At 42.7% G+C, this 13,323-nt stretch overlaps 1 protein-coding gene across 1 annotated transcript; it reads left to right on the top strand.

Moving 5' to 3' along the window:
- Positions 1-34: 34 nt before the first annotated feature.
- Positions 35-9,433, top strand: cfap144 (cilia and flagella associated protein 144). Its single transcript, XM_067969492.1, has 4 exons — positions 35-214; positions 3,060-3,119; positions 3,230-3,333; positions 8,951-9,433. Exons 1-4 carry the CDS (start codon positions 112-114, stop codon positions 9,059-9,061), a joined length of 378 nt encoding a protein of 125 aa, XP_067825593.1. The 5' UTR covers positions 35-111; the 3' UTR covers positions 9,062-9,433.
- The last annotated feature ends 3,890 nt before the right edge of the window (positions 9,434-13,323 follow it).

Here is a 13,323-nt window from a genome sequence, read left to right as displayed (position 1 = left end):
ACAGAGTTCCGTGTTGTCCTTGGCGAGAGGGAGAGATTGGGGGGGGAGGGGGTGAAGAGCCTGTGAATAAGGCAGCTCACTGGGACAGCAGCACCAGCAGGGAAGGCGGCAATGGACACGGCGCAGCAGATCGCAATTGAACGCGAAACGATCAGGAAAGAACTGCGGTCTCAGAAATTGTACACCCACTTCAACATCAACCCAAACACAAAGTGTAAGTGAGCGGTCAGCGGAATTGTTACTAACGAATCAAACCGTGCGCAAAGTGCCCCTCAGGGGCAGGAGGCGTTCGTCAATCGTGAGTCACAGATTCCAGCAACATCCCATAATTGGAAATCAAATGATAAGCAACGATTCCCGGCAAATGCTGGCAATCTTAAACAGGAAATGGACAGCAGGTCAACATCTGTGGAGAAAACGGACATGCCAAGGTTTTGGGTCAGGCCCTTATTCAGAATTGAAAAATGAAAGATTACCAAGCATTTTAGCTGAATCAAAAAGGAGGGGGGGGGGGGAAGGAACAGACAGATCCCCCAAGCACAGAGGCGAAGCTTATCAGTTGAATAACGTGTAAACTGCTTAAAAAGAAAAACAGGAGATTGTTAGATGATGTAAAAGATCTTCTCATTCAGACAATAGAGAGAAGCCAAAGAAATAGAAGACATTATATATTTTTTTTAAATGTGCAACTAACCATGGCAAGGAGAAGCTCAGCTCACCCAAGGATCAATCAATGCAAATGGGAGAAATTGAAAACAAATTCTGCAGATCAGGTCTGAAATTGAAATGATCAGTTAGCAAGTCAATCATGTTAGGTGGTGGTGGCATTGTGGGCATAAACTCACCCATCTACCCATGAGTTCTTGGTGCAACTGCACTGCTGTCTGCTTTCCATAATCAGATATGGTTTCCTGAGTTCTTTTGTTGTGGGGGGGGGGGAGGGGGGAGAGTAGGGACAGAGCATACTGTGGGGATTTCCCAATGTGGAGTTGAACCTGATAAGGTGCACGGACATCAAAGAATTTAAAGAGTAATTTCCCTAAAGGTTCAGCTGGTTAAGCCGGTGAGCAACTAAGGAATACAGACCAAAGTCCCTGGTTTGTGCTGAGTTAGTTGGTCTCAACTAGGGCAGTGGTGAGTTTCTGCAACTGGTCTCAGCACCCCTGGGCGATGGAAGATAAAATTGCCCAGGCTTGCTAGGGGCATTATTCAGCAACCCCTGATATATGTGTGTGTGTGTGTGAGAGAGAACAGGATTGGATTCAGCTGAAATGCCACCTGTGACTGAATCCCTTGCGTACCCTCATCATTTAGGTTCACGCTGGAAGAATGGCCATTTGGGTTAGGTACTGAAGGGCACACAGCTAGTAGAACCATACCCGAGCAACTTGTCAACACTTTCAGGAGGGGAAGGGGAGAAGAAAAGGAGAGAGGTTAATTAGCAGGAAAAGAGGAAAATTATTTAGAAAATTGAAGAGTGACAATTTAAATACATGCATAATGTCCCAACACAATGGCCATGCTTTCAGAAGACATGTCTCTCCCATTTCAGGACCATACATTGGCATCATTCATTGCTATCAGTAGCTGACTACCTAAAATTGATTCTTTAACACTGAACTTTGCAAGATACCAATTGGTCAACAGGTAACGTTTTATTAATACATTTTAAATCAATCCATAAACATTAAAATCCAGTAGTTTGTAAAAATAATTATATCACATTTGTTTAAGATACATAATCATCTCCAGAGAAACGACTAAAATACAGACTCACCAGAATGTAATCATTAGAAGTGATCACCTTAGTGGGTGTGGAATCTTATGCTGGTCAAAATTTAGATGGTCTTAGTAACTTGTCTTTATAAATTAGGAACCTGGCCTGAATGAGGATACCCCACTACTTTAAGTTGTTCTCTTTTCCACTCTTTTCAGTTGAGCATTAGTGAATCAAAGCAGGGTCGTTAATACTCAGAACCTTACAAACGACGAGGTGAATTCTAGACGCTGCTTTCACAGCCTGGCTAAGACTTATCAAAACTAAGAGACACACATAGGACATTTAACTACATTAGCCTTTAGATATAATGGGCCAAGATACTTGAGCTTTAGAACTGTGATCCAGTTATATATACAGAGACTCTGTCTCCTTCAGAAACCTGTCAATAATTCTTGGCTCGAACATAGGGCTAAATGATGCAGACAAGCAGCCACGTGACAGGAATTCTTAAAGCTTGGCTGTGAGGGGTGAGAGAAAATTCTTGACTAGTTGGATTCTCTTCAGTAATCTTGTCTAACCCAGCAACAATTATTGGCTAGGGGTGATAATTACTGTCTTTAGATGCGTTTTCACGTTGGCTGCATAGAAGACAACTTTGTGCTGGCCTTGCTCCCAGAGAAAGAGCATGTTTGTGGTGCACAGCTTTTCCAATTTTTCTCCAGCAAGAACAAATAACTGTGAGAAGAAGATGAAGCCCTGTGCTATGGCCAATTCCTCTGTGCCTGTAAGTTGATTCAATAACTGTTGCCTCATTTTGAATGATCTTATTTTGATAATCATTTCAGCCTTTTCCAGAAATCATTGGCAGAATTTGCAAAGGGTTAAAAAAAAAATCAATGTTATGACATTAGTAGGAGCAGTGGTCGTAATGCAGAACGGCCTGTAACACGATGCAAAATTTCAAGGCATCAGCTGGCTTACACCCATATTTTGGGAAATCTAGAAACTTACACTAATAACCCACAGTTTCAGATCAAAGTGCCAAAAATATAATGCAGCGAACTGTTGAAGAAAAAAATCTCAGACAGCATAATAGCAAAATTAGGGGGATAGTAATTGTAGATGTCTTTTCATTCATTACTGCTACAAGGAAGGAACACTTAAGGGTCTCTTAAAAGGACAAGCAATTTGATTTTTAGGGTAAGACATGGTCTTTTACCAATAATGCTTGGAGTATAAAAGTTTGTTTTGTTGGGTGAGGAATATTAGATCACATTTAACTCTAAATAATATCAAGTCTACATTTTGTAAATCATTTCCTGTATTTATTTTCTCACAGTTCATTGTATAACAGGAAAACCTAATGTCCGGGACCGTGACATGGAAGGGGAAGAAGACCGTATGTATCCATTATTTATTTTGCATAACAATTAATACAGATTTCCCCAAGTTGCACAAAAGTAATTTTGTACTATTAAATCTGAAGATGGTTTCTATATATATTTTTAGAGAATTTAGGAAAAATACTCGGGCGGAAGTTTTTGGAACCAAGGATGAAATATACATTCCCACAAACAGAAGCTCAGGAGATTGGCTGGATGACCACTCCACTGGTAAGGACCTGAAAGTCCCTTAAAAAAACTACAAAGGGGAGATTGAGTGTAAAGCAGATTGAAATTGAAAAGTTCTCTGATAATGGAGTTTGAAATTTACGATGGGGCAGTTTCAGACAAGGCCAAATAAGCAGAGACATACAATATAACTGAGTTTCTTGCAACTGATTTGTAAATTGTAAATTGGTTCTTGATACAATCTGTTATTTTGTACTCCAGCTACGTTTTTTTTTTATTCGTTCATGGGATGTGGGCGTCGCTGGCGAGGCCGGCATTTATTGCCCATCCCTAATTGCCCTCGAGAAGGTGGTGGTGAGCCGCCTTCTTGAACCGCTGCAGTCCGTGTGGTGATGGTTCTCCCACAGTGCTGTTAGGAAGGGAGTTCCAGGATTTTGACCCAGCAACGATGAAGGAACGGCGATATATTTCCAAGTCGGGATGGTGTGTGACTTGGAGGGGAACGTGCAGGTGGTGTTGTTCCCATGTGCCTGCTGCTCTTGTCCTTCTAGGTGGTAGAAGTCGCGGGTTTGGGAGGTGCTGTCGAAGAAGCCTTGGCGAGTTGCTGCAGTGCATCCTATGGATGGTACACACTGCAGCCACAGTGCGCCGGTGGTGATGGGAGTGAATGTTCAGGGTGGTGGATGGGGTGCCAATCAAGCAGGCTGCTTTATCTTGGATGGTGTCGAGCTTCTTGAGTGTTGTTGGAGCTGCACTCATCCAGGCAAGTGGAGAGTATTCCATCACACTCCTGACTTGTGCCTTGTAGATGGTGGAAAGTCTTTGGGGAGTCAGGAGGTGAGTCACTCGCCGCAGAATACACAGCCTCTGACCTGCTCTCGTAGCCACAGTATTTATATGGCTCGTCCAGTTACGTTTCTGGTGAATGGTGACCCCCAGGATGTTGATGGTGGGGGATTCGGCGATGGTAATGCCGTTGAATGTCAAGGGAAGGTGGTTAGACTCTCTCTTGTTGGAGATGGTCATTGCCTGGCACTTATCTGGCGCGAATGTTACTTGCCACTTATGAGCCCAAGCCTGGATGTTATCCAGGTCTTGTTGCATGCGGGCTCGGACTGCTTCATTATTTGAGGGGTTTCGAATGGAACTGAACACTGTGCAATCATCAGCGAACATCCCCATTTCTGACCTTATGGTGGAGGGAAGGTCATTGATGAAGCAGCTGAAGATGGTTGGGCCTAGGACATTGCCCTGAGGAACTCCTGCAGCAATGTCCTGGGGCTGAGATGATTGGCCTCCAACAACCAGTACCATCTTCCTTTGCGCTAGGTATGACTCCAGCCACTGGAGAGTTTTCCCCCTGATTCCCATTGACTTCAATTTTACTAGGGCTCCTTGGTGCCACACTTGGTCAAATGCTGCCTTGATGTCAAGGGCAGTCACTCTCACCTCACCTCTGGAATTCAGCTCTTTTGTCCATGTTTGGACCAAGGCTGTAGTGAGGTCTGGAGCCGAGTGGTCCTGGAGGAACCCAAACTGAGCATCGGTGAGCAGGTTATTGGTGAGTAAGTGCCGCTTGATAGCGCTGTCAACGACACCTTCCATCATTTTGCTGATGATTGAGAGTAGACTGATGGGGCGGTAATTGGCCGGATTGGATTTGTCCTGCTTTTTGTGGACAGGACATACCTGGGCAGTTTTCCACATTGTCGGGTAGATGCCAGTGTTGTAGCTGTACTGGAACAGCTTGGCTAGAGGCGCAGCTACTTCTGGAGCACAAGTCTTCAGCACTACAGCTTGGATGTTGTCAGGGCCCATAGCCTTTGCTGTATCCAGTGCACTCAGCCGTTTCTTGATATCACGTGGAGTGAATCGAATTGGCTGAAGACCTGTTTCTGTGATGGTGGGGATATCGGGAGGAGGCCGAGATGGATCATCCACTCGGCACTTCTGGCTGAAGATGGTTGCAAACGCTTCAGCCTTGTCTTTTGCACTCACGTGCTGGACTCCGCCATCATTGAGGATGGGGATGTTTGCAGAGCCTCCTCCTCCCGTTAGTTGTTTAATTGTCCACCACCATTCATGACTGGATGTGGCAGGACTGCAGAGCTTTGATCTGATCCGTTTGTTGTGGAATCGCTTAGCTGTGTCTATAGCATGTTGCTTCCGCTGTTTAGCACGCATGTAGTCCTGAGTTGTAGCTTCAGCAGGTTGGCACCTCATTTTTAGGTACGCCTGGTGCTGCTCCTGGCATGCTCTTCTACACTCCTCATTGAACCAGGGTTAATCCCCTGGCTTATTGGTAATGGTAGAGTGAGGAATATGCCGGGCCATGAGGTTACAGATTGTGCTGGAATACAATTCTGCTGCTGCTGATGGCCCACAGTGCCTCATGGATGCCCAGTTTTGAGCTGCTAGATCTGTTCTGAATCTATCCCATTTTGCACGGTGGTAGTGCCACACAACACGTTGGATGGTGTCCTCAGTGCGAAGACGGGACTTCATCTCCACGAGGACTGTGCGGTGGTCACTCCTACCAATACTGTCATGGACAGATGCATTTGCGACAGGTAGATTGGTGAGGACGAGGTCAAGTAAGTTTTTTCCTCGTGTTGGTTCGCTCACCACCTGCCGCAGGCCCAGTCTGGCAGCTATGTCCTTCAGGACTCGGCCAGCTACCGAGCCACTCTTGGTGATGGACATTGAAGTCCCCCACCCAGAGTATGTTTTGTGCCCTTGCTACCCTCAGTGCTTCCTCCAAGTGGTGTTCAACATGGAGGAGGACTGATTCATCAGCTGAGGAAGGGCAGTAGGTGGTAATTAGCAGGAGGTTTCCTTGCCCATGTTTGACCTGATGCCATGAGATTTCATGGGGTCCGGAGTCAATGTTGAGGACTCCCAGGGCCACTCCCTCCTGACTGTATATCACTGTACCGCCACCTCTGGTGAGTCTGTCCTGCCGGTGGGACAGGACATACCCAGGGACGGTGATGGAAGAGTCTGGGGCGTTGGCTGAAAGTTATGGGCCGGATTTTGCTGTGAGCAATGAACGAATGCCACTAGCCATTTGTTAGACTTACACTTGCCCATAGACTTTCTATGGGGTTTTGCAAGGCAAGTTCCTGCAAGTTCGAGATCCACTCAGCACACAGCCCTCTACAGGGCATCTGGGACCTGTGTGAACAGGGGAAGCAACTATGTATCTCCTTAACCAATCAGATTGAAACATCATTAATAAGCTGCGCAGATTGAACCAGGAAGTGCAAGTTAGAATAGTGAATTCAATGTCAAATCAGGTACAGAAAGCGAAATAAAGAGAAAGAAAGATTGAATTAAGAGACAGAAAGTAAAAAAAATAAAAATTTACATTTTTGTTATATGCCCATCAAAATCTGAAGGAATGAGACTCCACACTTGTTAAAGTTAATTTTCAGTGCCAGAGAGGTTGTTTGGCAATCATTAAGACTTACCCTAGTGTTAAAGGGTACTTACATCGGAATGGACAAGCCTTAATTTTTTCTGGCGCGATTAGTCCATATCTACGATGTCAGTGCAGGAACTTCATGCTGTTCCATTGATTTGAACGAGGAGCCAGTCGGCCAGATGCCGTTTTCGTGGAGCCTACGGAGGAGGATCGCATCTTGTACAGCAACTTCTGGATTTCCGTGTTTTAACTGTACATGTGCACTCACCGGAAGTTGCTGTACAATTTGCACAGAAATAATGGTGAGTGCCATTAGCCTCACTGTTATTTTCACAGCAAAATCAGGCCCATTAAGTTTTTCCAATTGTATGGCCACTATTTTTGGTAAGAACAGTTTAAGATGCATGATGCAAGGTCAGATTGAAAATTACATCACCAGTTAGAGCAGTCAGAAATTTGGAATGCAACTAATGCAAAATAAAAACCTTTTATAGCATCTCTCTGCAATGGGTAAGTAAAATGCATCAAAGGAAATAATTTTTGAACAGATACTCATGCTTTTATTAGTTTTTTGTATGAGAAGAAAGTACTGATAAAACCTAGACTAATATCATAGAATCATAAAATGATACAGCGCAGAGGGAGGCCATTTGGCCCATCGTGCCTGTGCCGGCTCTTTGAAAGAGCTATCCGATTAGTCCCACTCCCTCACTCTTTCCCCATAGCCCTGCAAATTTTCCCCCATCAAGTATTTATCCAATTCCCTTTTGAAAGTTATTATTGAATCTGCTTCCACCTCCCTTTCAGGCAGTGCAGTCCAGATCATGACAACTTGCTGCATACATTTTTTTCTCCTCATGCCACCTCTGGTACTTTTGCCAATTACCTTAAATCTGTGTCCACTGCTTACCGACCCTTCTGCCACTAGAAACAGTTTTACTCTATCAAATTCCTTCATGATTTTGAACACCTCTAACAAATCTACCCTTAACCTTCTCTGCTCTAAGGAGAACCCCAATTTCTCTAGTTTCTCCATGTAATTGAAGTCTTTCATCCCTGGTACCATTCTAGTAAATCTCCGCTGCACCCTCTTTTTAGGTCCCTAATTGGTCCCACCCTTTCTTTGACTACCCTGTTACTATTTATATGTTTATAAAAGACTTTTGGGTTCCCTTTTATTTTATCCGCTAATCTATTCTCATACACTCTCTTTCCCCCTCTTATTTCCTTTTTCAGTTCTCCTCTGTCCTTTTTGTATTCAGCTTGGTTCTCTACTGAATTATGAACCGGACATTATCAGAAGCCTCCTAATATAATCATTTAAAATCTCCTTCCTGAATTGCTAAAATAAAAAAAATCTAAAAATTCACAAATTAATGACTTCATTGCAAACATTCATCAACATCTGATACAAAAAAAATATTAACCAAAGGTATAGTTCTTGTGACCTGAAGGAAGTGCCTAGGTGTGATTGTTTGTATTTCTGAAATCCACATCAGGTCAAAAACTACATATTGGTCATGCATCAGGTGTTCTGTTCCGAGGAAGATGTTAAAGGTATAATTCCAGGAAATAATTTATTCAAACATCTATTCTCTGTAATAAACTGATGACCAATTTCATGCAAAGACAGCTTCACACCAGAAATCAAATTGTTTACACCTTGTAAACATAATTCATGTTAACATTTGTTGTATTTTTCCCCCTCTCTCTAGTCACCCCAGTCTCCATACTAATGAGAGACAAATTGCTCCTGGGCACCTGCTAATGATACCTTGTTCCGGCTGCTAAGGAGACCTGCTTGGCATTCTGTCCCGTGGGAAGGTGCTCAGTATAGTCCCAGTAGCATGGCTGAGATTGATTTGGTGCTGTACCAGTGTCTCCTCGCCTCTTCAAATGTGTTGCGATACAAATAGTACAAATTGACTAAGTTGGCTTTAGCTTCTGATTAGAGTTTAATCCTGATCTACGTTGAACATTTTTCATCACCTGAGATCTGAAAAGCAGGATTCTGGATGGCATTCCTCATTTGTATTTATCCTGTGAAGTCAATGGGATCTTGTGTTTCATGCCATACAATGACTCAGTACTGACTTTAATATTAACACGGGGCCACAATTTTACAGTCAGCAGTTTGGTTTTGGAACACTGTTGCCTATAATTGGACAACATTTAGAAGATGCAAGTTATTTAGATATCCAGTATAATCATTTAAAATGTCAATTTCTCCTACAGGTGACTTCAGATCTCACTGATCGGAGACTGAATTTTCATCACCATAGTAATGAAATTACGAAATTCATGGAATACTACTGGCGTCAAAAAGAGCAAAGTCAGGAAAAATAATAGTAGCTGTGTGTAAATATAGCTGTTTGGTATTTTAGCTTACTTACTAAAACATTGATTACAGGACATGGGAAGCCATGTACATAGAAATAATGCGCTAGATGTAACCGTACATATGTGAAGGATAAAGTAAACATCTTGCCTAACAACTGGAAAAAAAAGTTTGTTTTATTGACATTGTGTAAGTTGCCGTGGCTACGGCTGAGTGAATGTAATCCTTGGTGGAAAGTGGTAGTTTAGTTTGTATGAAACAAATATAGCATTGAGTTTTATAGCAATGTTCCTTAAGAACATTATACATATACAGAAGACAATATTTCTTAACATGTATAGAATGGGTTTCGAAATGTTTATTAAAGCTCTTCAAACATGGGTGTCTCACTTAGCTTTCTAATTGAAATGCTTTTAAAAGCTGCAAGTGATAGGTCTTATCTTGATAGGGGCTGGAGACTATGGAACATTGAAGCTGGGGGAAACTCACGACATTTCATTGTTTAGCCTCAGCTCCCATCCTGTTATTGCACTTACCTCTGTGCTATGCTGTTGCAGTGCCGTCCCAGGCAGGAAAGTGTAATTACAATGTGACAAGTTTACATAGGCAGTTTCCATTCTAAATGTGGACATCGAAATATAAAAATGTTAGAATGTATGAATTTAAAACGGGGAATAAATTATGTCTGAGCATTCTAATCTATTTATACCTCAGCTCAAATCCCGCTTCACCTCAAGATGACACTTGGTGTAACGCCAGGGGAGATCGACTAGTAATATATTTAAATCGGTATGTGTTTGGTGCAGTCGATTTGAGGGTATCTTTTAATGGGTTTACCATTTCCCGTCACGCCTCTAGGTGGCACCTTGATACTGTTTCCCATTACAAAGTGAGCAGCTGTGAGCGGTCATGGGTATCAGTCACATGGGCAGGTCCAAGTGGACAGCAGGTGGAGCAGTGGAGCCTCCACATTGCACAGCACTGCTGCTTCTGCATCAATCCAGTTTTAAAAACAGTATTTTTCCTTGTGGAGAGCTGTTCAGTCCAACTTTAGGTAATCGGACAGGTATAGAAATTGGGTAAATTTAAAGATAAGGTAAGTTATAGAACAATTATTTCTCAGGTATCATCTTTAACCTTTTCATATTCTCGCTCCAACAACAACCCCTCTCCAGCCTCGGGCTCAATCACTGCTCCCGCTGGGCCTGCCAGCACTACCCTTGGCGCCCTGGCTCCTGGCCTAACTCGTGCTCTGGCTCGCTGCCAAATGAATCTTAGCGGCGTGTTGTGGCACCGCCCTTTGCGCCCCGATAGAGGACAAACTCCACCCTGTCTCACAGCCCGATTCCGTCCGCCTCTAAATACTCGAGCCAACCCGCTGGCCCTTACCGCCCACAGCTCGAAATCCTTACGGGCTACCGCTGTGGCTTCCTGCCAGCACACACTCGATTGACTTTTGCTGGAGCTTCATTCCCGCTTCAGTCTCAGTGGCCTACAGATCCCTGACTCTGCTTTAAAAGTTACTGGTCTTCCTTCACTGGGACTAGGGTTACCAACGCTCCAGGATTGTCCTGGAGTCTCCAGGAATTTAAAGATTAATCTCCTGGACACTGATATGAATAACCCGGGAGAAAAATCATAGGAGCATTAAAAAAGTTTTTTCCCCCCATTTTCTTTGAACATTTTTATTAGTTATAAAATATTGGAGATGGAAAAAACTGACTGGAAAGTTCTCTCATCACACCCACTGAAGGGAGCTACTGACTTCCAGAATCAACCATGAACATCTAACAAGAGAAAAAATTGTGCTGGCATAAATAAATATTAAAAATCAAACCACTTATTTTCATCTCACTCTGAAAATAATCCCTACTTTATACGTCAGTGGCTTTTTTGAAAATTTCATCTGTGGGAGTGCCCACACATGGGCAGCTATATACTTCCAAGTTCAGGACAAAGATTTACAGTATGGTCTTTGGATTACAGTTGGACACAATATTTAAGCAGAGAAAGTTTTCATGACTTTAAATGGAGTTACATTTAAATTGATTTGGTGTAACTATAAGCCCCAGCTACACTTGATCGGACTGTTTCTCCATGTGCTTGAAGGGAGTATTCATCCTAATATCGAGTTTTATTAGTGGGATGCACAGCTTGAGCTTATGAACTTTTCGACATAAAGTCCTAAAGAACATGCTCGCTTAGAATCTAAATTTTCAACCTATGCCTCCATGGTTTTACACAACAGTATCTTGACAGGATATTACATCATTACAGCCATCTCTCCTACAACCCCATGTCAACTATTGAAATGATTTATTTAAATCATTGCTTAAAACTGGTGTCCATAACTGAGCAATTTTGGGATATGCAGATCTTTCCAATAAATGAATAATTCAATCTTTTGGTAGTTCAGTGTTAATATTACATTGATAGAAAAGCCTTCTACATGGAAACTTACCACGTTTAAAGCTCTTCCTTTTGTACAAAAGTTACTGAGACCACAATTGTTTCAAGCACCTATATTTTATTAATGTACATAGTTACTGGCAACTGCTTCATACTTAAGACAGTGTAAGATGAAGTTTGGTCTTTTGTACACAAGAACTCCATCATTACAAAATATGTGAACGAACAAAGCCACAAACTGGGAAAATGTCATATTAAACCTGGGCTCCATTACATCCATCTATTTCATTAGTGTAAAAGCCTCTTGTAGAGCAGATACATCTTATAGCATGACCTTAAATGATGAATATGAAATGCATTCTTTCCGCATTTTGTGGAAAACACAGCCAGAACGTGTGCCTGAGTTTGCAGAGTTTTATTCTCTAATAATATTGGATTTTTATACTTATAACACTAAGTGAGCATTTGTCGCTTTAAAATAGTACAGTCCCACACATTCACTTTGTCCCTGTCATATTTTGGTACGGCCATCCCAGGGATAGTAGGTGATGATCTCCATTCTTTAAAGTTAAAATTAAAATTCTACTTCACTCAGAGCTGTGTAGTGGAGCTCAGTTAAAAGCTGTGAGAAAGTCACTGTTTCTCTTACCTTAACACACAGTTTCACTGCTTAAACTACAGCAAAAACGCTGCAATGTGCAATAGTAAGAGTGAACAGAACAAGATTCTCCATTTACACAGCATCAATTCCAAGTTCATTGTCCAAATAACCAACAGGAAAATCTTTTACTGCAGTGTGAATTCAAATTAGGAAACCTGCTGCATTTACACTGGGTTTAAGGAAATTAGCCTTCCTGCCTGCAATTTTGAAACAAGAGATGAAGCTCTGTTGTCTTAGACCATCAAGCATCATCCACAAGCAGACTGATTTCTGGCACTCTCCATCTTATTCTTTAGTCACAAAATGCATGAACTGAAAGAACAAGCAGCCTTGATATTTGGAACTTACTATTGCAGATTCAAGCTGTACATCCACTCCACCACCGGCACACTGGCTGCAATGTGTACTATCTACAGTATGCACTGCAGCAACTCGCCAAGGGTTCTTTGACAGCACCTCCCAAACCCATGACCTCCACCACCTAGAAGGACAAGGGCAGCAGATGCATGGGTACACCATCACTTCCAAGTTCCCCTCCAAGTCACACGCCATCCCGACTTGGACATGTCGCGCCGTTCCTTCATTGTCGCTGCGTCAAAATCCTGCAATTCCCTACCTGACAGAATTGTGGGAGTATGTTCACCACATGGACTGCAGCGGTTCAAGCAGAAGGCTCACCACCACCTTCTGAAGGGCAACTTGGGATGGGCAATAAACGCTGTTTTTGCTAGCGACGCCCACGTCCCGAGAATGAGTTTTGGAAAAGCGTAAGTGATAGCTACACCCCTCAAACTGTCTGGAGCAAGGATATGTCAACTTGCAGACAACTGGCATGCTTTGGGCAGGGCCCAACACAAACATATGTAAGTCCCAAATAAGCTTCCTTGCAATACAAAAGAGCAGACGTTGCAAAATAATGCACTGAAACTCTAATTTGCATTACAGACTCCATTTACTTACACTTCACATACAGAACACAGTTTGCAGCATGATGAGAAGGGGTCAGGATTATGTCATCTCAACCCAGAGATATTTTACTGCCTTGGAACACATGCTACTCTTTAATATAGCAAACTTCGCATTAATTGCTCTAGTGCATTGTTCTGTAGTTTTTTTTGCTGCTGAGGATGTTGTAATAAACGGCTCCCTCAATCAACTTCCCCGATGAACAGAAGTGGTAATGTATCACTTGATTCGATC

This window comes from Heptranchias perlo, chromosome 31, assembly GCF_035084215.1.
Source record: "Heptranchias perlo isolate sHepPer1 chromosome 31, sHepPer1.hap1, whole genome shotgun sequence".
Taxonomy (NCBI): Eukaryota; Metazoa; Chordata; class Chondrichthyes; order Hexanchiformes; family Hexanchidae; genus Heptranchias; species Heptranchias perlo.
This window is presented reverse-complemented; position numbering and strand designations above follow the sequence as displayed.

Bases quoted from the DNA above. Each gene is read 5' to 3' on its own strand.
- cfap144 (XM_067969492.1), top strand. From the start codon at position 112: ATGGACACGGCGCAGCAGATCGCAATTGAACGCGAAACGATCAGGAAA. The intron at 3,120-3,229 runs GTATGTATCCAT...ATATATTTTTAG, and splicing joins CATGGAAGGGGAAGAAGACC to AGAATTTAGGAAAAATACTC. The intron at 3,334-8,950 runs GTAAGGACCTGA...TTTCTCCTACAG, and splicing joins GCTGGATGACCACTCCACTG to GTGACTTCAGATCTCACTGA.